A 24170-nucleotide genomic window follows, 5' to 3' on the forward strand; every position below is an offset into this window, starting at 1 on the left:
GATCGCCCCCAGGTGGTTGGTCCCAGTATTGCTAATAAACCCCCACCCTCTCCATGTATTCTAATGGACGCAAGACAAACTATGTGATGTTGACGAGCCCACCATCCTCCTTCTGGGAGGAAATGTGAGTCCGTAAAGGAATGTAAAGACAATGGCACACTTGCAGAAAGCGCTAAATAATCAAAAAATGCTCAAAAGAATATAGGTGTATACAAGCCAAACAGATATCCACAGTATGCGAACGATTGGGTTTTGCTGAGGCACCACAGTAGCACTCATCAACTTGGTAAAACAAGTCCTGTCTTAAGGTTTGGCCTGGGTTTACAGGCCCAGGCCAAACTCCGCCCTTTTCTGGGCCATACCATTTCCAGGTACATATAACAATTAATACCTACACAAGTACCTCATCTACTTGCCATCCGTTATAAGTAATCAATAACCCATTCCCCATTTATAATTATAATAATAAACACATAATCCATTCACACATAAAACACTTACAGGTGCCCTAGAATGATTTGAAACAATATTTTAAATTGTTCTCTGATATCTACATAAAGGGTATGTGGCTTATTTAAAGGGGGGGTGAAATGCTGTTTCAAGCATACTGATCTTTTTACACTGTTAAAGACTTGGAATCCCATACTAAACATGGACAAAGTTTCAAAAGTTAAGGTGGACGTTTGATGGGAGTATTTCTTTGTCAAAAATACTACTTCCGGTTAGTCATAAGTTTCGGCAAGTTTTTTTCGATCATGGGTCCACTTGACGTTAATAGGTCGGAATTTCCTTGTATGGGCCGTACGAGCAATTCTACCGGAAGAGCGTGAGAGAGAGAGGGAGAGTGCGAAAGCAACAGGCTACGCCCATCAAAGCGTTGGCTCGTAGGCTGCGCTGCACAGGTGATGTGACTTCAAGAAATTAACAATGTCACCAAAAAAGTGCGTTTTTGGTTGCCAGACCAAGACAGTTCTGTACAGATTGCCAAAAAACCCCGCGTTAAGGCAACAGTGGGTGTAATTTGCTTTTCCGGATCAGCAACTGAGTTGCGCAAAGGTTTATGTCTGTTCACTGCATTTCGGTGCCGACTGTTTCATAAACAAGGCCCAGTTCGACGCCGGATTTTCCGATCGCCTAATGCTGAAGGATGGAGCAGTCCCAGCGATAAAGGTCCCAACGTTAGAACCGCAGGCTGTGAGTAAGACTGATTCAAATGTCTGTGTTTTTGCCTATGCCCATCAAGTAGCCCAAACATGATCACGTATAGTTAATTGATCAATGGAGCATGCGATGTGTAGTGCGTGTACATTTGTTTAGCTGGCCACTATATGTGTAACTTTATGTTTGTGTATTGTAAAAGCACTCCAAACAACAATACACAAAGAGTGGGGAAATATGTTGAACTAAATAAGCGCGCTTCTTCATTCAAATGCGCTACTATTCCGTGTCTTTCTATGTAAACACTAGCCTGCCGTGCAAAACCAGTCCGCTTACTACAATTGTCTACACAAACCACGCGTAAACACACACACACACACACACACACACACACACACACACACACACACACACACACACACACACACACACACACACACACGTGCACAACTTTACTTCCCACATGTACACCTTCAAAGACAAAAAATACGATGATATAATTCAAGTATAAATATGTAAATAACACAAGTTGTACCACATAGAGACATCCTGCTCTAGTCGTTTTTTGCTGCTGCTCCTGTTCAACTTCAGCCTCTGGGTCTGATTCCGGATCATAGATGTATGGCTGTATCTGATTAAAAGCTATTTTTTTTATTTTGAATAAAGTTTTTTCCCGCTGTTAGGGATGACACAGCTTTACGACGCACTCAACACAATAACAGCGGCGCGCACACGTCATTATTTAGCTCCGCCCACACGATACGCCCCCACCCGCTCGGCTTTTTTCGGAAAGACTCGGAACAGCGCATCTTTCTTATATAATTATAAAAAAAATAAAGACTTTTCGGAGATATGCAGGATGCAATGCTACTCTATAGGTACTCAAGATTGACATGACACTGACTGAAACTGAGTGTTTCACCCCCCCTTTAAGGGCAAAAATTGTCCAGATACAGTTTTACAGGTCCATTTACAACCCTATAAATTGTCCCTAGGATGTAATGCTCTGTTTTTGCCTTATTTTAAATCATTTAAACTACATTCCACAGCCTGGAACATTAAAAAATGTTTCTATGTTGAAAATAGAAATTATATTGACTAGAAACAAATTGACTAGAAGCCTTGTCAAATGACTATCGTTTCAACTTAGATGGTGGAGAAGGTAATGTTAGCTACAAGGGTAGAGTGAGCAATCTGTAAGCAACTAAACAGTAGTAGTTAACGTAGTTAGCTTCTGAGTTATGTTGTTGATGAAATTTAGGCAAATTTAGATTTCAATCCGTTAAAAGCTATCAACATACGCATCTACTGTTGTATTTTATGACTACACTGGCAGGAAATAATATTAACCTTTGTCATTTGACAAACTGTTATGTGTGCTACCTGGAGTTTCCAATACTAGCATCTTGCGTAGGATCTAGACAACACAGGATATTGTCGTAATGATGTCTTACTAAGAAACTTTATATTTAATCAGAAATGGTTTCGACAGTTAATAAGTAGATAAAATCACTACTTACTGCAGGAATATGGTTGGAATCGGCCCTTTCTTCAGTTTTAGACGCTGAGAGAATCCTGCTATATTGCCCGAGGTTAGAAAAACTGTCCGTGATGAAATGGGCCAAGCAAACGAACAACTTTGAATTAAATTGTTGCGGTATCCGATTGTAAATAAACATCAACCATGACTGTGGACATTTTTTACCTGTGGGAAGGCTATGAAAAGTCCTCACGTCTCCTGCACAGCCTGGAACATAACATTTATTTCCATGATCTGCCGTTTTCGCTATCCTCGCGTGACGCTTGTTTATCTGCTGAATCTCCTGAATTATCTCCTGAAGTTCGGCCTGCCAATGAACATTGGCTGACATGCAAATGTTAGGGGGGTACATATTAATGATCCCAGCGATTGCGTCACTTGTGGCGTTATTTTGAAAATAGCCTGTTTTTCCGTGGTGTTTTTCACAAACAAGATTTACACATGAAGGAGGAGGCAATGGTGTTTGAGACTCACAGTATGTTATGTCCATGTACTGAACTATTGCAGTGCCTTGAGAAAGTATTCGGCCCCCTTGAACTTTGCGACCTTTTGCCACATTTCAGGCTTCAAACATAATGATATGAAACTGTTATGTTGAAAATAGTCCCTTCGCACTCATGGGTCTATATATCAAATAATAGTCGCTTCAACCCGCAGACATAAAAAACAACCCGCGGAAAAAACGCGGACTTGACAGCACAGTGCAGTTGAGCTCTGTTGACATTTGACATTGCGTTGCTTCATTGCTCTAATTGGTTGTAGGTCTATCCAACTGAGGTCTTTCCTGGTTGGGTTGAAACACGCCCCATAATCACAGCCCAATGGAGCAGTTTCAGACTCATATTCTGACTAGAATTGAGTATGACCACGTCAGGCTATCATTAAAGGGTTAGTTCACCCAAACATGAAATTTCATTTCATTAATGACTCACACCAATGTCGTTCCACACCCGTAAGACCTGTGTGACATCAGTTGGTTAGTTAGACTCTTTTGAAGCGTCGACAATACATTTAGGTCCAAAAATAATAAAAAAAATACAACTATTCAGGATTTTTTTCTCTTCCGCGTTTGTTGTCAGACCTCAAAGATTCAAACAGTTGTGAATCAGGAGATTGATTCATGATTCGTATCGCCAATGTCACGTGATTTCAGCAGTTTGCCAGTTTGAGGTTTGAAAACAAATGCGGAAGAGAAGACAATGCTGAATAAAGTCGTGTTTTTTGTTATTTTTGGACCAAAATGTATTGTCGACGCTTCAAAAGAGTCCAACTAACCAACTGATGTCACAATATGGAATACTTTGATGATGTTTTCATTACCTTCTGGACCTGGACAGCAAGTGGGCATACATTTACATTCAAAGGACAGAAAGCCCTCGGACTAAATCTAAAATATCTTAAACTGTGTTCCGAGGATGAATGGAGGTCTTACGAGTGTGGAACAACATTGAGGTGAGTCATTAATGAAATAAATTTCATTTTTGGGGGAACTAACCCTTTAAAGATTCAATTGTTGTGCTGAAAAAAATATGCACACACCTCTGGTCATTAGCGACCCTATACAGTGTTTACAAAAAAAGCTGGTGTGTTCCAAAACAAAGACAAATTCATATTTATGAGATATAAGAACTCAAAATTCCCTCATTTCCATTCAATTACAAACAATTACAAATCAATTACATATTTTTGATGACGCCATCGCAGACTTCAGCTTCTCATCACATCTTTTGTCCCATCACAATTTTCTCTACACTGAAAAAAAGGCAAATTTTGAATTTTTGCAGTAAAATCAACTTCGATGTTTAAGTTATTTCAACTTACATTATGTTAAACTGACTTTGAGTTCAAAGTCTTCAAAGTCAAAGTCAATTCTTGTATAACATAAAAAAAACTTTAATATTTCTTAACTTATTTTGATGAGTTAAAACAATGTAAAAACATATGTTGTCTTAATTATTGAACATATAATTTTTTACCAGAGGTGGAAAGAGTAACAAAATATTCTACTCAAGTAAAAGTACTGTTACTTCAATGAAATTTTACTTAAGTACAAGTAAAATTACTGGTCTAAAAATTTACTCAAGTAAAAGTAAAAAGTAGCTCATTTAAAATGTACTTAGAGTAAAAGTTACTTAGTTACTTTTTTAACAGTGGGGGTGGGACTCTCCCCTGTAGGGTTGTGATAGAATGAGATTTTCACGATATGACAACTATCTCAGAAAACATCAATTAAACATTTACTGTACCTATTATTAAATGATGGTTATTATCACTTGTTAAAATGATGTTAAATGAATGAAGAAGATTCGTCTTTTTTTATTTGGTTAAAAAAATGCTTTATTATAACAAACTTAAAACCATTTGTTTATTTTGTTTATCAAAATTTCAATAAAACATGTCTAATAAACTAAATTCAATAAATTACTATGAATTAGATTAACAACTTATTTTTATCATTAATTTGCAAAAATGTTTAAGAATAATAGAGTCCATATGTAGTAGACGGAGCAGCTCATTCACAGAGAGAGAACAAGCAGATCATATATTCATATAGCAATGTTTTGTGCTTTAATGTTCACAGACCAGCTCTACATTCGAGTTTTTCATTCATCCACCAGTTTGCGTGTATTACGCCAAATCTACGTTATAATGTAAAGTTAATGTTCATGACTGGATTCCGGGATTCCCTCTGCGTCACAGAAATCAATTAGCCTAAGTTATAAACATACCTTTATTTGCACAGAGGGATGTGTTCCCGAACATGTTCTATGTGTTTCTTCATTTGCATCCACATTTTGTGCAAATTTGATATCCTCCAGGACAACACCATGTTATTTTTTTCTATATCCAAAGTATTTCCATACTAGCCAGGAGTTCACGACGGCGTTTTGCTTTCACCTGGGTCTGCGTCACTGACATCTGTCTTGTTCGTCTCCATCTGATATTTGCGCGCATGTTCTCTCCCGCGTCCCTCTATTAAATAATATTAGTCATTTCCGGATCGCGGTTTTTTTCCTCCCCTCTTTGCATTAATGATTTATTTTTACTCAGTAACGGATGTGGTTTAAAATGTAGCGAAGTACAATACTTTAATCAAAATGTACTTAAGTAAAAGTAAAATTACATATTTTTAAAACTACTTAAAAAAGTAGAAGTACACAGAAATCTACTCAATTACAGTAACGCGAGTAAATGTAATTCGTTACTTTCCACCTCTGTTTTTTACAGTGTAGAATCTGAAACATACCGCCCCCTACGGTCAGCTGTTCACACATTTACTATTTTCTTAATGATGAATGGCACATAGTGCACTATACTGTATATGCGATAGGAATCGATTCAGACAGTGTAAATATGCTTTCAGTTGAGTCTTGAGACAATAAAGTCTGCTTTTTTTGTAATTTGATTCAAAAGTAATTAATACAAACTATTAGTATAGTTATATACTTTTTTTATATACATACAATAAAAAATTAAATAAAAAATGCTGCAGGATTTACAATATTGATGACCGTTAAAACGTGTCATCAACAGTCTATGAAAAGGTTCCAAACTTCTACATCACTCCCAGAAATATAATCCAGCAACAACAAATATCTTGTGTTTTTTTTTAGGGAAAAACCGTAAGTGTGGGTTTTACCACACTCTACCCTAGTGCAGTCATTTATACATAATACCTACTAAGACCAAAGTATACTTAAAGGGGGGGTGAAACATTCAGTTTCAGTCAATCTCATGTCAATGTTGAGTACCTATAGAGTAGTATTGCATCCTTCATATCTCCGAAAAGTCTTTAGTTTTATTATATTTATAAAAGAAATATGGGCTGTACCGAGTCTTTCCGGGAAAAAACGAGCGCCTGGAGGCGTATCGTGTGGGCGGAGCTAAAGAATGACGAATGCGCAAAGCGGTGACGTCCTCAAGCGTGGAGAAACCCTTGCTATCGATCTCAGCTAATAGATATGATCCAGAATCTAATTCGGAGGCTGAAAAAGAAACAGCAACAGCAGGACGTCCGTCTCTGTGGTATGTACTGTATTTAGTTGCCTATCAACATTTGTGTGTCGTTACTCGCAGTTTATGAGGACATGATTCGGTTAATGGACTATTGTATGTGACTAAACCTTAGCAGTAGCAAGCAAAACGGTTTTGCACATCAGACTAGTGTAACGTTATACCCATCATTTCTGTGTTCAAATCGGTTCAAATGCAGCGCTGCCTTCCCGGAATGCTGTGCTGAAGCGTTGAAGTCGCTTAATGTCAAAGTGGAGGAATGAAGTGGAGCGCGGCGCGGACTATAACCGACATAAGTGTTCACGGACGACTGGATCTGCAGCTTGAGAGCAGTGTTTATGGGCGTGCATTTCCTCTCTCTCTCTAGTCACGCGCGCGCACCCTACCGGGAGAAGAGCCCGTACGGCCCATACAAGGACCTTCCGGTCTATTAACGTCAAGCTGAGCCATACTCAAAAAAACCTCTCTGAAACTTGTGAGAAACCGGAAGGAGTATTTTTAACACAGAAATACTCCATCAAACGTCCAACATTAGTTTTTGAAACTTTGTCTATGTTTGGGATGGGAATCCAAGTCTCTAACAGTGTAAAAAGCTCAGTATGCATGAAACAGCATTTCACCCCCCCTTTAACTTTTTACGTGAGGGTCAGCGTACAGTGCACGTGACGCAAATTTAATTATCAGAGGAGTATGTGCACCTTAAACATTGTCGCTCTATGATAAATTAAAATAAGCTGATAACATCACTGTTTTCTCCAGAACAACTCTACAGCCAAATCAAATTTTGTTGCAATATTGTCCTGTTTAACACTGTGAAGCTGCTTTGAAACAGTCATCAAAAGTGTAAAAGCGCTATATAAATAAAGTTGATTGATTGATTGATGATATTTGCAACCATCTGTGGGCCTTTGTACGCCTAGGTTGCACATGCTCATTTAAATTATTTTGCAGTAACCTATTAACATAGGTTGTAACCACTGATCTATATAATGACTGGATTGCTCATTGCGTTCTAAACTGACATCAGGCAGGCAGTGAAACCACCTGAAGTGTTCGAGCGGCCATCTTATTATTTCCCTAGAAGACATCATTGACATACAGCAAAAACATTGACCTAAAAATCACACGATTTGCAGCATATTAGTCTCACAGGGTTTGTTTCATGATATATGTATGTAAATTAATAGTTACTTAATATCTTATCTGTAATGTTTATGGTCTTTTCAGAGAGTATGAGTCATATATTGAAATCATTAATGTGGGTGTCTAATGTAGCCTGACAAGCCAGACCCACATCAAATTGTTTGGTCTGGAAACTCACCATTGACAGGGCTCAATCCGAGGGGCGGGATAAACGGTTGTCTTTCAAACTCCCTCTGCACGGCGAGCACGCAATTGGATAGCGCTACAACCAACCAGAGCAACGAAGGTGAAGCAAAGCTAGTTGAAACGCCGTATCCAGTCGGCAAAACTCAGAACACATCTTCCTTTCTTAAGAATGACTTCAGTGCCGTTCTTTGTTCTTTTATCAGAGAAAAGCTTAACTCCAAGTCTTCCAGAGTCGCGGTCAAAGCTGATTCGAAAGACTGCCGTTCGCCAGCCTCTGTGTTTACTAGTAGCACGCATGCACAACTCGGCCATCATTATGTTAAGCCCCGCCCACCGACTCTATACACGATGTGATTGGCACGGCCAGAGTTTGGCGTTTACAGCTCAGAAGTGTATTGAGAGTTGCTAGACGACACTCGCGGCAGATTAGATTTGCTGCCGTTGGTGCGTCTAGATTTCTAAGCTAGTGTTACTGCACACTGCCGACACATTTAACATGTTACTGAACTAACAAAAAAATATTTCTTTATGTATGTAATAATGGGGGAAATATTAAAGATTAGCGTATATGTGTACTTCAGAAATTGATTCGAAAAGCTTACAATAAATATTAATACAAGCCTCTATAATGCACTATATTGTACTACAATTCAAAGTTTGCCATGCATCATCTTAGAAATAAAGCAGGCAGCGTTATCTGCCTGAATACATTATGATGTATTTTATTTCCTGATTGAGCAACATCTATTTCAGACCCTTAAAGACAACACGAATGTATGCCGTTTACAGTTTCCATGAGTATAAGTGTTATATGAGTATTCCATATAAGTGTTATGTTGTCGTTTAACATTGATTCTCTGAGTGAATTGTTCACTGAGGCACTAACAGACTTTTTTTTTTTTTTTTTTTTTTGGAGGTGATTGGAGCTTTAGATTTAAAGGGATAATTCCCCCAAAATTGAAAATGTGATGTTTATATGCTTACCCACATTTAATATGGGGCTCTATGAGATTCTGCTCCCTTCTGGAGCCTGTCTCTAGTGGCCAGTCGATGAATTTAAATTACTTCTGTGCTGGCTTCAACAGAAACTTGGGGAGGTTCCTGCTTGGTCTGCACAGTAGTGACTCGGGAACAGAGTCTGCACAAAACATTTTGTTTTTGTGTATTTTTTTACCTCATATCAGACGAATCTCATCTAGTATTCCTGTTATGTTACGGGCTCTGTGTAAATTTTCTTGTTTGTAGCCTCTAGGTGGCCTTGTGTGGGGTAATTCCCTATTAACGGAATTCCGTGACCTCATCCGGGATTCCGGATATAAGCCGTCGGTCGAGACAATGGCGGGCGTCTCATTCTCTCTCCATCTCCGTCCCATCGTCTCTCGACGCCGCTCCCGTTTCACCTTGAGAGCTTCGCCTTTCTGTTATATTCTAGCTTAGTTGTGTTTATGTTGGTCTTTGGAATAGTTTTGTATTAATTGTTATTTGTTACTTTTCTTATTTTGGTAACTGGTAGTGGTTTTTGTTTGATAGTTCACGTTTTGTTATTTAGTTAGAATAGCGAGGGAAGCAGATGCCCGGAAGACTCACCTGTTCTTTTATCGCGAGCCAGGTAAGAACTGCTGGTAAGAACAGGTGTAGGCAGGGGTCTGTTTCCTTAGCTGCGCTACCAGCTTACTATTGTTTATTTATTTCTGTTTGTTGAGCAATGTTTTGTTGATACATGTTGTATTCACTTATTTTTGTTGATGTAGGCGCTTGGGCGTCTTAAACCGTGATCTCGTGTCTGTGGGTTATTTATATGTTCGGTCCATTCCCTTTAATTGTTTTCTAACAATAACGAGCTATTTCTTGGTGATGGGCCGTAACATATTTGGGGGCTCGTCCAGGATCTGAACGATCTGAAAAGATCTAAAAGATCCTGATAGTGCTTTGTTTTCGCGCAGCTTCGTTTGATCGTTGATCTGTCTGCGCGCTTTGAATTCGTTACTTAGTAACTTCATAATCACAGATACTTGATTTGTTTTGGCTCGTGTGGTACTCTTTATTTTTTTTTTTCTCTAATCCTATTAGACGTTAATCGATATCATGTTTGATTTAACGAAATTTATTGCGGATCCGACGCGAAGTGAGTTGTTTCAGATCAATAGAGTAGACCTTATGAAAATTGCTGCTCATTATGGGGTCAGTTTTCGTAGTACTATGTCTAAACGTGAACTGCAACTCTTGCTTACTGATTCGTTATATAATCAGGGCGTCTTTGGTGAAGAGGAAAAATTGACAGAGAATCCTGAATTGGCTGAGGTTAGTTCAGGAGATCTTGCATTGCAGATTAAAAAACTTGAACTGCAAGCTGAAGAGCACGACAGAGTTTTGTTAAAAGAGAGAGAAGAATGGGAACGTGAGAGAGAGAGACAAAGAGAGCGTGAGAGACATGAATTAGAGCTGAAAAAGCTTGAAATGGAACAGGCTTGTCGACTTAAAGAACTTGAGTTAAAAGCTCGTGAGAGGGGAGTAACAGATGTTCCCGTTTTTGACGTGAGTCGTAACATTCGCATTGTTCCTCCTTTCCGAGAACAAGAGGTAGACAAGTTTTTTGCTCTTTTTGAACGTGTTGCCACGAACATGAAATGGCCGCAAACATTTTGGCCCATGTTACTCCAGTGTGTTTTTGTGGGTAAAGCTCAGGAAGCTTATTCTTCTTTGTCAGTCGAAGAGTCTCTGGAATACGAACACGTCAAGGCAGCTGTTCTTAGGGTCTATGAATTAGTCCCTGAGGCATATCGCCAGAAGTTTCGCAATCATCGAAAAACTGACGAGACTTACGTTGAATTCGTTCGTGAGAAGGAATCATTGTTTGATCGTTGGTGTTCATCGATGAAAGTGAAAACTTTTGAAGAGCTCCGCGAACTGATTCTTTTAGAAGAATTTAAGAACTGCCTACCAGAACGCGTTGCCACGTACATCAATGAGCAGAAAGTTCTAAAAAGTTACGCTGCTGCTGCATTAGCGGATGAGTATGTGCTAACACATAAGAACGTGCTTAGTTTAGCACCGAAATCTCCATCTGTTAGCAACAGTTTTAGATCGTTTAAACGTAACTCTGATCGCGCTCCGCCTGCTGAAACAGTGGCGGAGAAGTCTTCGTCCTCACCTGTCTGTTTTTATTGCAGGAAACGTGGGCATATTATTTCTGAGTGCGCTGTGCTCAAAAAGAAAAATGTCCCTAAACCTGTAGGTTTATTGATGACGTCCTCGCCTCAGTTAGAAGGACTGGAGTTGTCGGCTTCTCAAGCTGACATGTGTAAAGATCAGGGGTATGTGCCGTTCTTAATGGACGGATTTGTGTCTTTGGCAGGTGACGTTAGCTCGCGTAAATCTGTCAGGATGCTTCGTGATACCGGTGCTGCACAGAGTTTTATTCTGGAAGGAATATTGCCCTTATCTAGTGAAAGCTCTATCGGCTCCAGTGTCTTGGTGCAGGGTTTTGAAATGGGTTTTGTGAACGTGCCTTTGCACGAAATTGAAATCGAGTCTTCCCTTGTTGTTGGCCGTGTTATTGTTGGTGTACGACCATGTCTTCCCGTTCGAGATGTCACGTTTATTTTAGGGAATGACTTAGCGGGAGGAAAAGTTTTTGCCAGCCCGGAGGTAACAGATGTTCCTCTTCCTTGCTGTTCTCCTGATGAGTTGGCTCAGAAATACCCTGAGGTATTTCCATCGTGTGCTGTTACTCGCGCTATGACACAGAGACTTACAGATAAAACACTTGGCAAGTCAGAAGGTGAGTGGGATTTTGATTTGAACGATACGTTCCTCTCTAATTCTGATTTTCGTGACGTTGAGTGTTCACACTCTACTGACGGTTTAGGCATCGCCGTTTCTAAAGGAGATGAACATTTAATTGGGCTTGGTGAATTGTCTCTGTCACGCGAGCAGCTCATTGTTGAGCAGAGGAATGATAATAAACTGTCATCCCTCTTCGATTTTGTTGTTCCAGATGAGCAACTCGAACATGTATCTCAAGGATACTTTGTAGAAGACGGTGTGCTTATGAGGAAATGGAGACCGTTAACTGCCTCTGCTGATGATGAGTGGCAAATCGTCAAGCAGGTGGTAGTTCCTTCCTCATATCGCTTAGAAATTTTGCGACTAGCGCACGATATTCCTTTTGCCGGTCATTTAGGAGTTAATAAAACCTACGATCGTGTACTCCGAAATTTTTTCTGGCCGGGCTTGAAAAATGATGTGGCAAATTATTGCCGAAGTTGTCACGTGTGTCAAAAGATTGGCAAACCAAACCAGAAAATTCCATCTGCCCCATTACATCCAATTCCAGCTGTTGGTGAACCGTTTAAGCGGGTGATGGTGGATTGTGTCGGTCCTTTGCCTCGTACAAAGTCGGGTAATCAGTATTTGCTCACCATCATGTGTACTTCAACACGTTTTCCAGAGGCAATTCCTCTGCGGAAAATTACAGCACCCGTAATTGTGAAGTCTCTTATTAAGTTTTTCTCATTATTTGGTCTTCCACGTACTATTCAGTCAGATCAGGGTACGAATTTTATGTCACGTGTTTTTAAACAAGCTCTGGATCAGTTGCATATTAAACACTGCACATCAAGTTGTTACCACCCAGAAAGCCAGGGAGCTCTCGAAAGATTCCACCAGACTTTGAAATCGATGCTGCGTGCATTCTGTCTGGAATTTCAAAAAGACTGGGATGAGGGAGTACCTATGGTTATGTTTGCAGTGAGGGAGGTTGTGCAGGAGTCATTGGGTTTTAGTCCGGCTGAGCTGGTGTTCGGGCATACTGTCCGTGGCCCGTTGAAACTGATCAAAGATCATTGGACTAGTGATGTGAGTCCAATTAACATTCTTGATTATGTCTCTGAGTTTCGTTTTAAATTGCACCGTGCATGTGAGTTGGCCAAACAGAATTTGAAGACTTCACAACGACAAATGAAAGAACGTTTTGATCGTAGTGCTAAGTGTCGTAGTTTTGTCCCTGGTGACAAGGTGCTAGTGTTGATGCCAACCCCTGGGTCTGCCCTACAAGCTCGCTACTCTGGTCCTTACCATGTGAAAGAGAAGGTGAGTGAGCTTGACTATGTGATTGCAACATCTGATCGAAGGAAGAAGTCTCGTTTGTGCCACATTAACATGTTAAAGCCGTACATAGAGAGACCTCCAGATTCGTCTGGAAAGTCGGCTGTGTTAATTGTTGCATCCACAGATTCTTCAGTGACCCAAGGGCATGCGCTGTCCAGTGCTGAACCTTTGACCCGTCCATTGTGTTCTGTTGCTGATGTTCCATCTACTCTAGAAGATGACATTGAGTTTCCTTCTACAGAACTGGTGGCGGGAAGGTTGAATAATTCTAAGATAATTCAGCACCTTGACTCGTATCTCTCACATTTAATTGCTGCTGAACGAGATGACATGACTAAAATCATTCGGACGTACGGTAATTTATTTTCTGATGTTCCTTCTCGTACTACTTTGATCGAACATGATATTGATGTTGGTAATTCGTTACCAATTAAACAACATGCGTATCGTGTAAGTCCTGAGAAGAGAACCCAGTTGCAGAAAGAGGTGGCCTTCATGCTTGAAAATAACATCGCAGAGCCAAGCTTTAGTCCCTGGAGCTCACCCTGTTTGCTGGTAAAAAAATCCGACGGTACGTTTCGTTTTTGTACTGATTTTAGACGCGTTAATTCGGTAACGAAACCAGACAGTTATCCATTACCTCGTATGGAGGACTGTGTGGATCGTGTTGGAAATGCTGCTTTTGTAACGAAGATCGATCTGCTCAAGGGTTACTGGCAGGTGCCTTTGTCAGAGCGCGCAAAAGAAATAAGTGCATTCGTAACACCAGATTATTTTTTGCATTACACCGTAATGGCTTTTGGATTGCGAAATGCCCCGGCAACCTTTCAGAGGTTAGTCAATCGTGTCATCGAAGGCATGCGCAATGTAGAAGCGTATTTGGATGATCTGGTTATTTACAGCGCGTCTTGGTCTGAACATCTAGAACAAATTGAGAACTTGTTCAGTCGTCTATCTCGTGCTAACCTTACGGTTAACTTGGCGAAATGTGAATTCGGCCGAGCAACCGTAACCTATTTAGGTAAGATTGTTGGTGGGGGACAAGTTCGACCGGTCGAATCTAAGGTTGAAGCCATTACTAATTTTCCTGTGCCCAAAACGCGCCGCGACCTTCGTCGTTTCTTAGGCATGGTTGGGTACTACAGAAATTTTTGCAAGAATTTTTCTGCGGTTGCTTCGCCTTTGACTGATTTACTCAGCCCTAAAGTACCATTTCAATGGTCTAACGAGTGTCAGATGAGTTTTGAAAGAGTCAAAGCTCTTCTGATTAATTCCCCTGTTTTGTCTGCTCCTGATTTTTCCACTCCGTTTTGTCTTGCTGTTGATGCAAGTGATACAGGTGCTGGAGCTGTATTGCTTCAACGAGATCAAGATGGTGTTGAACATCCTGTTTGCTATTTCTCGCGCAAATTTAATAAACATCAGCGATGTTACTCCACTATTGAAAAGGAAGCGCTCGCCCTGATCCTTGCTATTCAACATTTCGATGTTTATATTGGTTCCGTTTCACATCCCTTAATTGTCTACACAGATCACAACCCTCTCGTTTTTTTGAGTCGAATGAAAAATAACAACCAACGGTTGATGCGTTGGAGTTTGTTTTTACAGACTTTTGAAGTGGACATTCGGCACATTCGTGGTAAGGATAACATCATTGCTGACGCTTTATCACGTGTCTGAATAAATTGTAGTTGTATGAGGTAAGATCGTTTATTTCATATACTTTTTTAATTCCTACAATTTATTCACTTAAGGGGGAGGGTGTTATGTTACGGGCTCTGTGTAAATTTTCTTGTTTGTAGCCTCTAGGTGGCCTTGTGTGGGGTAATTCCCTATTAACGGAATTCCGTGACCTCATCCGGGATTCCGGATATAAGCCGTCGGTCGAGACAATGGCGGGCGTCTCATTCTCTCTCCATCTCCGTCCCATCGTCTCTCGACGCCGCTCCCGTTTCACCTTGAGAGCTTCGCCTTTCTGTTATATTCTAGCTTAGTTGTGTTTATGTTGGTCTTTGGAATAGTTTTGTATTAATTGTTATTTGTTACTTTTCTTATTTTGGTAACTGGTAGTGGTTTTTGTTTGATAGTTCGCGTTTTGTTATTTAGTTAGAATAGCGAGGGAAGCAGATGCCCGGAAGACTCACCTGTTCTTTTATCGCGAGCCAGGTAAGAACTGCTGGTAAGAACAGGTGTAGGCAGGGGTCTGTTTCCTTAGCTGCGCTACCAGCTTACTATTGTTTATTTATTTCTGTTTGTTGAGCAATGTTTTGTTGATACATGTTGTATTCACTTATTTTTGTTGATGTAGGCGCTTGGGCGTCTTAAACCGTGATCTCGTGTCTGTGGGTTATTTATATGTTCGGTCCATTCCCTTTAATTGTTTTCTAACAATAACGAGCTATTTCTTGGTGATGGGCCGTAACAATTCCCAATGCCATTACTTCCGCCGGAGAAGTTAAAATGATGGAGCGATCATAAGTATGTGTATATAGATGCCTCCTTTGACTGATCCATGCAGACACTAATGAGGATTTTATAATCACGCCGGGTTTTGACCTTCTCTGGCTAGATGACTAGATTTCTGCTATGAGGTAAAAAAATAACTACTAAATACTATTCGGTTTCTCACAGATATAGATTGTTTCGTGTCTTAAGACATCAATGCATCGTCACGATCCGCAGAGTTTAATATGGATTCGTATGTGTATGTTTTTGACTCTCATAGAAAAACACCCCATCGACATGCATTATATGACTGGTACAGAGCAACGGTTGGAGTTAAAAATCTTAATTTGTGTTCTACAGATGAAACAAACACACATACATCTTGGATGCCCTGGGGGTAAGCAGATAAATATTAAATTTTCATTTTTAGGTGAACTATCACTTTAATTTTGACATTTCCATAACGGTTTATTTCACAGCAATATAATGAATTGTTCTGCATCTGTGAGAGTGTGGGCAGGCTTTTGATATCGCGCCTCTATTTCCTGCTCTCTACTGCGCAGACGAAACACTAACCTCCCCCAGTTTCTGTTAAAGGGTTAATTCACCCAAAAATGAAAATTCTGTCATTAATTATTTACACTCATGTCATCCGACACCCGTAAGACCTCTGTTCATCTTCGGAACACAAATTAAGATATTTTTTTTTTAAATCTGATGGCTCAGACAGCCCTTCATTGACACCAATGTCATTTCCTCTCTCAAGACCCATAAAGGCACTAAAGACGGCGTTACAAAGTCCATCTCACTACAGAGGTTCTACAATAATTTTATGAATCAACAAGAATAGTTTTTATGCGCAAAAAAACTAAATCACAACTTATATAGTGATGGGTCGATTTCAAAACAAAGTTTCGAACCGTTATGAATCAGCATATCGATTCATGATTAGGATCGCGTGTCAAACCACCAGTCTGCTGAATACACGTGACTTTGGCGATCTGAATCATGAATCAATACACTGATGCATAACGGTTCGAATCTTTGTTTTGAAATCGGCCCAAGTCGTTTTTTTTTTTTTTGCGCACAAAATCTATTCTCTCCGCTTCATAAAATTATTGAGGGGCTTTTAACGTCTTAAGTGCCTGTTATGGGTCTTGAGAGAGGAAATTACATTGATGTCAAGGAAGGGCTGTCTGAGCCATCGGATTTCAACAAAAATATCTTCATTTGTGTTCCGAAGATGAACGGAGGTCTTTCGGGTTTTGAACGACATATGGGTAAGTAATTAATGACAGAATTTAAATTTTTGGGTGAACTAACTCTTTAAAGCAAGTACAGAAGTAATTTAAACTACAATTCCTTGACTAGCCACTAGGGACAGGCTCCAGGAAGCAGAATCTCATTGAGCCCCATGTTAAAATTCCCATTTTTACAGCAGAAAAAAAAAACAATTTACAGCCTGGTACAAACTGTGGTATAGGTCTATATGGCAAATTTTACCCTTCATGACAACTGAGGAGGGTGATTTTTTTTTTATACCTCATTCGTTTACGTTATATAAAGCCTTAAAGTTTTGCATACTTAAGGGCATGTTTACTTTGAGTGACAGGTGGATAGCCATTTATCCGCTGTCTAAAGTCATTGCATTACCTCAGCTCCACCCACGTCCTGCCATTTTCTGTTATCTGGGCGTGAAGCGCGATGAGATGGCAATGGCCAGCTTGTCTATAATTTATGCTTCAGAACTGCTCTTCGGAATCCTATGGGTGACGTCACGGATACTACGTCGACATGTTTTTTTTACAATCTATGGTGCAGACTCTGTCCCAAATCTGCACAAGATGTCAGCACCATATTGGAACCTCCGGATGCTTCAATCACTTGAGAAGAAGCAGAAGTTGCGTCCAAAATTGTGTCCAAAATTGTGTCCAAAATTTTCCAAAATTTTTTACAGCCTATGGTTGTAACTCGGCAAGAGATTGCTCAAAAACTATGTTAAACGCCTATGTGTGTCTAGTGTGAGTCAAAACAATTATACTTTTTATAATAAAACAGTTATTGCAATGTGCTCGACTGTGATAAAAACAAAGTAGTCTATACTTTGGGCTTTATAATTAGTAACCACTACGTGCAATTTATAATGTGTTCTGGTAAAGCATTAGCTGTTATTTTATGCACTTTTTTTCAGCACACGATTTTGCCCATTGTCCCGTTTTCTGCTAATTCAGTGTGTGAATTCGTAGTGTGCATGTCTGTTTTGAAATTTCATGTAAACGTGTTCTTGACTTTTTTTCTTTTTTTTTAATGAACACTTGGTGAAACATTTTTAAACATTTGGTGAAAAAGCCTACATATGGGTAACTGGGGGGAAAGCTAACACAGAACAATCCCTCATGAACACATCACCTAAAACATGTTCAAGCTCTCCAGTGTTATTGCAAACAAAGTGACTGACTGAAACTTTCTTTGCTTTAATTTTCTTTAGCTCTTTCCTTTTCAACGTGAAAAAAGTCCATCTGCCCTTAGGAGCCAGCACGTGAGGCTTGCAGACAACCAGGTCATTTCGAATGCTACTGCGTAAAATGCGCGAGATTATCTTTCGAGTCAATCTAAACTGTAGCCCTGGAACCACTTGCGGAGGAGGCTACTGACGTCATTCTCTCTCTGGAAACGCTAAGCCCTGATGATGATGATGGAGCCTTTATTTATACAGAATTCTTAAACTGTTTCGTGCCACCAAACAAACACAGAGTGTTTACGCTCAAAAAACTACGAAAACTATCTCTGCGCAAAGTTAAAGTCACTAAAAATTAAGAGAGCGCAACAATCATGAATCCGACGTGGTTTCCTAGCAACCGGACTAAGAAGTTTTGAGAAGAGCGTTCTCAACACAAGGCAAACGTCGTTAATGCATCGCTGGACAGATGCTTTCTGTTTAAGAGCAAAGGTACAGTTTTGTGTTCTGTCCGTGCAGTATCTGATGGTATCGATTGGAGCTCTACTAGCGCGCTAAACTGGACCCAGAGAAAGAACATCTCTCTTTATGGCTCTTGTTTGACTTGAGTAGGCTAACAGACAACGTGACTTTTCAAATCGGCTCGTTTACAAGAAGTGCACTGGCTGTAAGGCGTTCTCGGCTGACTGACAGGTGGACACGGTGTTATTGAGACATCTAACGTACCTGAAAATGTCAGTACTGCTGTGTATCACAATAGCATGGTCAACATTGTGGGTGCTCGTGCTTCTGCGAAGAGACGAGAGCGATTTGAGTTGCAAAATGTCGTGGATGCGTACTTTTCTGCTTCAGTATAATCCCGGGCACACGTGATGCGCAAATCACTTTTGTAGCAACATCTCTCATTTGTCGGGGGGGAATCCAAATCCGTGCGTGTTTCTTATGCTTTAAGCCCTAAGCTTAACATATTTTTGTTTTTGTCCTCTCTTTCTCTCTCTCTCTTTTTTTTTTAAATTCACGCAATGCTTACCAGCATCATCACCCGCGCACCATGCCAACTTTTGCTCCCGTTGCGTTTGTTTCGTAGTGGAGAGAATTGAAAACTGTGGATGCCTGAATGAATGGGGATCGTGCTTTTTTATGAAGGTTTCAACTGTCAACATCCTGCTAATTTTATGTGCTTGTCCAGACAATTGAGTGTTTATCGTCCTCATTCGTATACCCCCTTTGAGTCAAGAACAAATAGACAACAGAGATCGCGTCATACTAGACCGCCAATGTCGAAGAAACGCAAAACTCCAGACGACGGTGGTGGCGGCGGTGGGGAGCTCGCAGGCTCTGAGGATTCCCTTCAGCAAGGTATGAGCTAATTCCTCCATACTTAGACTGGATTCTCATGGTGGGGTCATTCCAGAAAAATGTTGACGGCATCAGCACACATGCAGTTTATTTCAAATCCAATGTCACGATCGGGGTCGACCCCAAGAATGCACAAGCAAAAACATGATGGCATTTTATAATTTAACCTCTTATTTTACGTCAGATTCTCTGAAAATGTTCCTGTAACTTGGTTTAAATCTAGTAGGCAGCAATAATTGATAGGCTGTAACCCTCTGTTGTATTAACTCACAGAATAGATAGATAGATAGATAGATAGATAGATAGATAGATAGATAGATAGATAGATAGATAGATAGATAGATAGATAACTTTGTGTCACGGAGTAATGCACAGACTGAAAGCTTGGATCGGAGCAACAAACAGGAGTTGATCTGTATAGTGTTTGGTAATTACTCAGCTCCATCTCCATGATTTCCATTTCACTAGTCAGAGAAACCGGCTCAGAGTGATGGAGTGAGAGAAAAACAGATGCTCTGACTTTAAAAAAAAAAAAAAAAAAAAAAAAAAATCACAAGTTTTCCACTCACAAGAGAAATCCAAAACTCTTCACTTTCCAAAAAAAAAAAAAAAAAAAAAAATACTGCTCGTCGGTAATATAGTTGTCCAGTTATAGTAAGAGAACAATAAATTGTAGAAAACTACAATTAAAATAATAAGCACAATTGGCAGAAATTAACTATGTGTACTGCATTCAAAAATGTTTGTCAACATTTGGGAAGTTTAGGTCTGTTTTGATTTTGTGCTGAAATCTATTTCAGCTCCAACATTATGTCAGAGAACTAACACATTTGAGTGAGCATTTTATGGCCAAACTAATGGGAAAGAAAATAACTTTGAAAGAAAGATAGACATGGAGGTGGAGGGGTGCTGTATTTGGTTTAAAGGAACTGTGTGTAAGATTGTGGCCAAAACTGGTACTGCAGGTGCATCCCTTATCCCCCTCCCCCCTGACTCGAGGTTGCCAGATATGCTGCAGGATCAGCAGGAATGTTTGTAGATTTGCAGCTGTAGTAACTAGAGCAGATCTGGCAACCCGGATGCAGAAACACTACTGACTTGGATTGGTAGGTAGGTGGAGGGCAGAGCTTCAGGCCAAAACACAACATGTTAACATCAACATCAGTTGAGGGCTGCAACAACAACTTTTAAATGACAATATCCCGGCCGGACTACTGTCGTCAGTGCTAGAAGTATTTGAAATTACCATGATTTCTTAATGTCTAGTGACATATCAGGGCCATTTTATGATTATTTGAAATACATTTCTTACATACAGTTCCTTTAAAACGTTCCAAACATAATAGGATGACGAAACTTAGTTTATTTACTAGTTGCCTTAGTAAACAAATTGAAAATTGCTTTTTCCAAGCTTTATAATGGCAGTGAATTGTTGCCTCGTTTATGAAGTCAATAAAAGTGCATCTATCCATCATATAACTGTTCCACAGGGCTATGGGGGGTTAATGAAGGCCTTCTGAAGCAAAGTGGCACATTTAAGAAAAATATCCATATTTAAAACTTTATGGACTGCCGTACACAAGTCAACTTACGGCAAAAGAGTAACCCTTTGATAAGATGTATGAAGCAGCATTGCAAGATTTGACGCCTCTAATGGGATCATTCTGGGCAACAAACTCATGCACCCAGTACCGCCGCTGCCCGTCTTGATGGTGCCCACGGGTGTTGCGTTCACGTATTTGTTGGGGGGGTGCTGACAGATATTTACCGGGTATCTCCCCCGTAGCACTTGGTGCCCTATGCGCAAAGCGTGGTGGGAGCGGCGACACTGCATGCACCTCTTCAATGATGTCAAAATTCTCTGCCATTTCACTTAAACATTTTTGTTTTAGACTTATAATGCATGAATGGGGTTTTGTTTTGTTCTATGCTCTGCGCTTCCACGTTCGTCAATATATGTAACGGAGGCCAGCTAGCAGTAGTTGCTGTGCAAGTAAACCTCACTCCTCTGACCTCAAGAGATGCTCTAGCGACCGATGCTAGAAATTGCAGCCTTTAGCCTCCTTGTTAGAGTGTCCGAGTCTCATGCCGGCGGACCCGGGTTCGAGTCCCGGTCTGAATAGAAGGGTTTACAATTACACATGGGTTAAGTTAAGAGAAACTTTTTCGCCGTAAATCAATGCGTACGGCGGTCTGCAGGAAGTTAGTTAATTTATTCTATAAAGTTTTTAATTTTTCTTACGCAAACGCCTTATTAGTCATAAATCAGTCATTCACTGGCATTATAAAGCTCGAAAGAGCTAGGACTAAAGGATGCTAAAGACATGACATGTAGGCAAAAATTCAAGAGGCTAAATCGTGCGCACAATTTACAAATTCTTACGCAAATTTGTTTAATAACTGTATTTTTTATACCAAATATTTTAGTTTGTCTTGTATATTTTACGACTAGATCAGATAGCTGTCTATGGTCATGTTACAATGTACCCCACCTATGGGGCATGTTGTCACATTTCACTTCGATTCTTTTGGGGGAAATCAAGAAAAAAAAGTATACACTGTATTAATGAAACAAAACCACATAATTGTACTAGACGTGTGCAATTAATATGGGAAAAAATAAATAGTCTGAACCCTGAGTGGATTTACACAAACTGAGACAGCCAAAAAGTTTTAGGTTGTGCCCTGCTCTCCGCTACAAGATAGCGCATATAAGTCAAGTCAACTTTATTTATAGCGCTTTTTACAATTCCGATAGTTTCAAAGCAGCTTCACAGTGTTTAGATTTTAATCTGGCTGTACAGCTGCTCTGGTGAAAACGCTGATGTTCAACGAGGGCAGGTCAATAATATAGCTGACATTTAAGTGACTATATAAGAGATGAAATTTCTAGCATTGCTTGCATAAATTATAAACACTGGAGTCTTTCATAGTATCATGAAAACATATTGCATTTATAATGCGTCATATTAGCATATAGTTAGCCCATGCACTGCACAATATGTCTTGGTCATATTGTATCTACATAGGCATTTTCGATCCATATTTATCCATTTAGCATATCAAAAGTTTGTTTGCTGCATGCATCATACGAAATTCACCATAAGCTTCTTTAATATAAATCCTTTCACCAAAATAAGCAAACACACAAGCACAGCTTTGCTGCTAGCATGGCTCTGTGTTGCTATGTGAAATCCATGTGAAGGTCAGGCCTCTCTCGAGGTGACTGGGGGAACACTGTCATGTTGTTTACACACACTGTGTGACCCAGCAGCAGGTTTGTTGGCTGCATTCTGTGAGTGTGAGCCAGAATGCGAGTTTCCCTTGGCTAGCGCGAACGGGGAAGCGGGCACTTCCTTTAGCCTGTGGAGCGTGGCATCTGGGTAACTGTGCAGGCTTGTACACGGTGCTCCATGTCCATCATGATCTCACAAACAAACCATTAACAATGTCAATAACTCTATGTCTTAATATAACACTTTATTTTAGGGTCCAGATCTATTAGTAGTTCCTTATTAACATGCATATATGATATTGGCTTATAAAGCACAAATTACAGGGGATAGTTCACACAAACATGAAAATTGTTGTTTCAAACCTGTATAAATGTCTGTGTGCTGCTTAACACAAAGGAAAATATTTTGAACAATATGGGTACCAAACTGTTGTGGCACCATTGACTTCCATAGTGTAAAAAAATAAAATAATAATAATTAGATTTAGGATTAGATTTAGGCTAGATAACTGATAAACTACTCATTTATAGTATAATGCAATAATGTGTGTTAATGTTATTATTTATCAAATATATTATTGTTACTAAGAAAAAAATTAAGGCGTAGCTGAATCTTTTAACCACTAGATGGCATTAAAGGTTTGAGTCACTTTTCAGGCACTGAAGCTTATAATTCATCACACTTATTATCATGCAAAGCAAAGTATATATCAACAGAAAAAAAAGAAAGAATAGTGAATGTTAAAAATATGTGCATGTCATACGATGATCTGTTATATAGGATACAATATAGATAAGTATAGTAGCATAATTAATACTACTAAAACACCCAACTCAAGTATTGAGTGTCATACTAGAGTTAACATGACATTTTCTATCCCCTAACCCTTCCTTAACCTAGCAATCACAGAAAATGTTCTGCATTTGTACATAAAAAAAATAAATAAATAAAAAACATATCACTTAAGCTGTTTTCCTCACGGGGACCAAAACATGTCACCACAAGGACAAGGATTTTGGATATTGCCATCTTTGTTTGTCCACATAACAATGGATTTACCAGGACCACGCACACACACACACACACACACACACACACACACACACACACACACACACACACACACACACACACACACACACACACACACACACACACACACACACACACACACACACACACCAGCATGGAACATTTATTTTTCTAATATTTCTCAGGCCTGAATAATACAGTTTGTACAGTATAAAAATCATTAACATAACCATCCTCCTGAGGTGACAGTAAGTGTAAGAATAAGTGTAAAAAGTGAGGAAAGTGCATTATATTTAGATTTTTGGTTTCTCATTTCTGTATTTGTTTCCTTTTTCATTAAGCTGGTATGTGTTACATGTATGTTGAAGTTAAATTTATAAATTGAAAAGATGGTGTGGTATAGTGACGAGGCTTATTTTGATTGAATAATTTTGATTACCGCAATACATATAAAACTAGTAATTTAATTTTAATATTTAATAATAGTATA

The 24170-nt window shown here is 39.6% G+C and overlaps 1 protein-coding gene and 1 long non-coding RNA gene across 4 annotated transcripts in view; one reads left to right on the top strand and one right to left on the bottom strand.

The window, feature by feature from the left end:
- The window catches only part of LOC137045208 (uncharacterized), a 78353-nt gene extending 59499 nt beyond the window's left edge, over positions 1-18854 (bottom strand). Inside the window, exon 1 of the long non-coding RNA XR_010898715.1 lies at positions 18780-18854. This is a non-coding gene — a long non-coding RNA (uncharacterized lncRNA). The remainder of the gene's footprint in view (positions 1-18779) is intronic.
- A 211-nt stretch (positions 18855-19065) lies between these two features.
- The window catches only part of pde10a (phosphodiesterase 10A), a 205326-nt gene continuing 200221 nt past the window's right edge, over positions 19066-24170 (top strand). For all 3 annotated transcript variants that reach the window (XM_067421735.1, XM_067421737.1, XM_067421739.1), the window contains exon 1: positions 19066-19412. In XM_067421735.1, coding sequence (XP_067277836.1) covers positions 19175-19412 — 238 coding nt within the window. In that variant the 5' untranslated portion in view covers positions 19066-19174. The remainder of the gene's footprint in view (positions 19413-24170) is intronic.

This window comes from Pseudorasbora parva, chromosome 17 (assembly GCF_024679245.1).
Source record: "Pseudorasbora parva isolate DD20220531a chromosome 17, ASM2467924v1, whole genome shotgun sequence".
NCBI classification, from domain to species: Eukaryota; Metazoa; Chordata; class Actinopteri; order Cypriniformes; family Gobionidae; genus Pseudorasbora; species Pseudorasbora parva.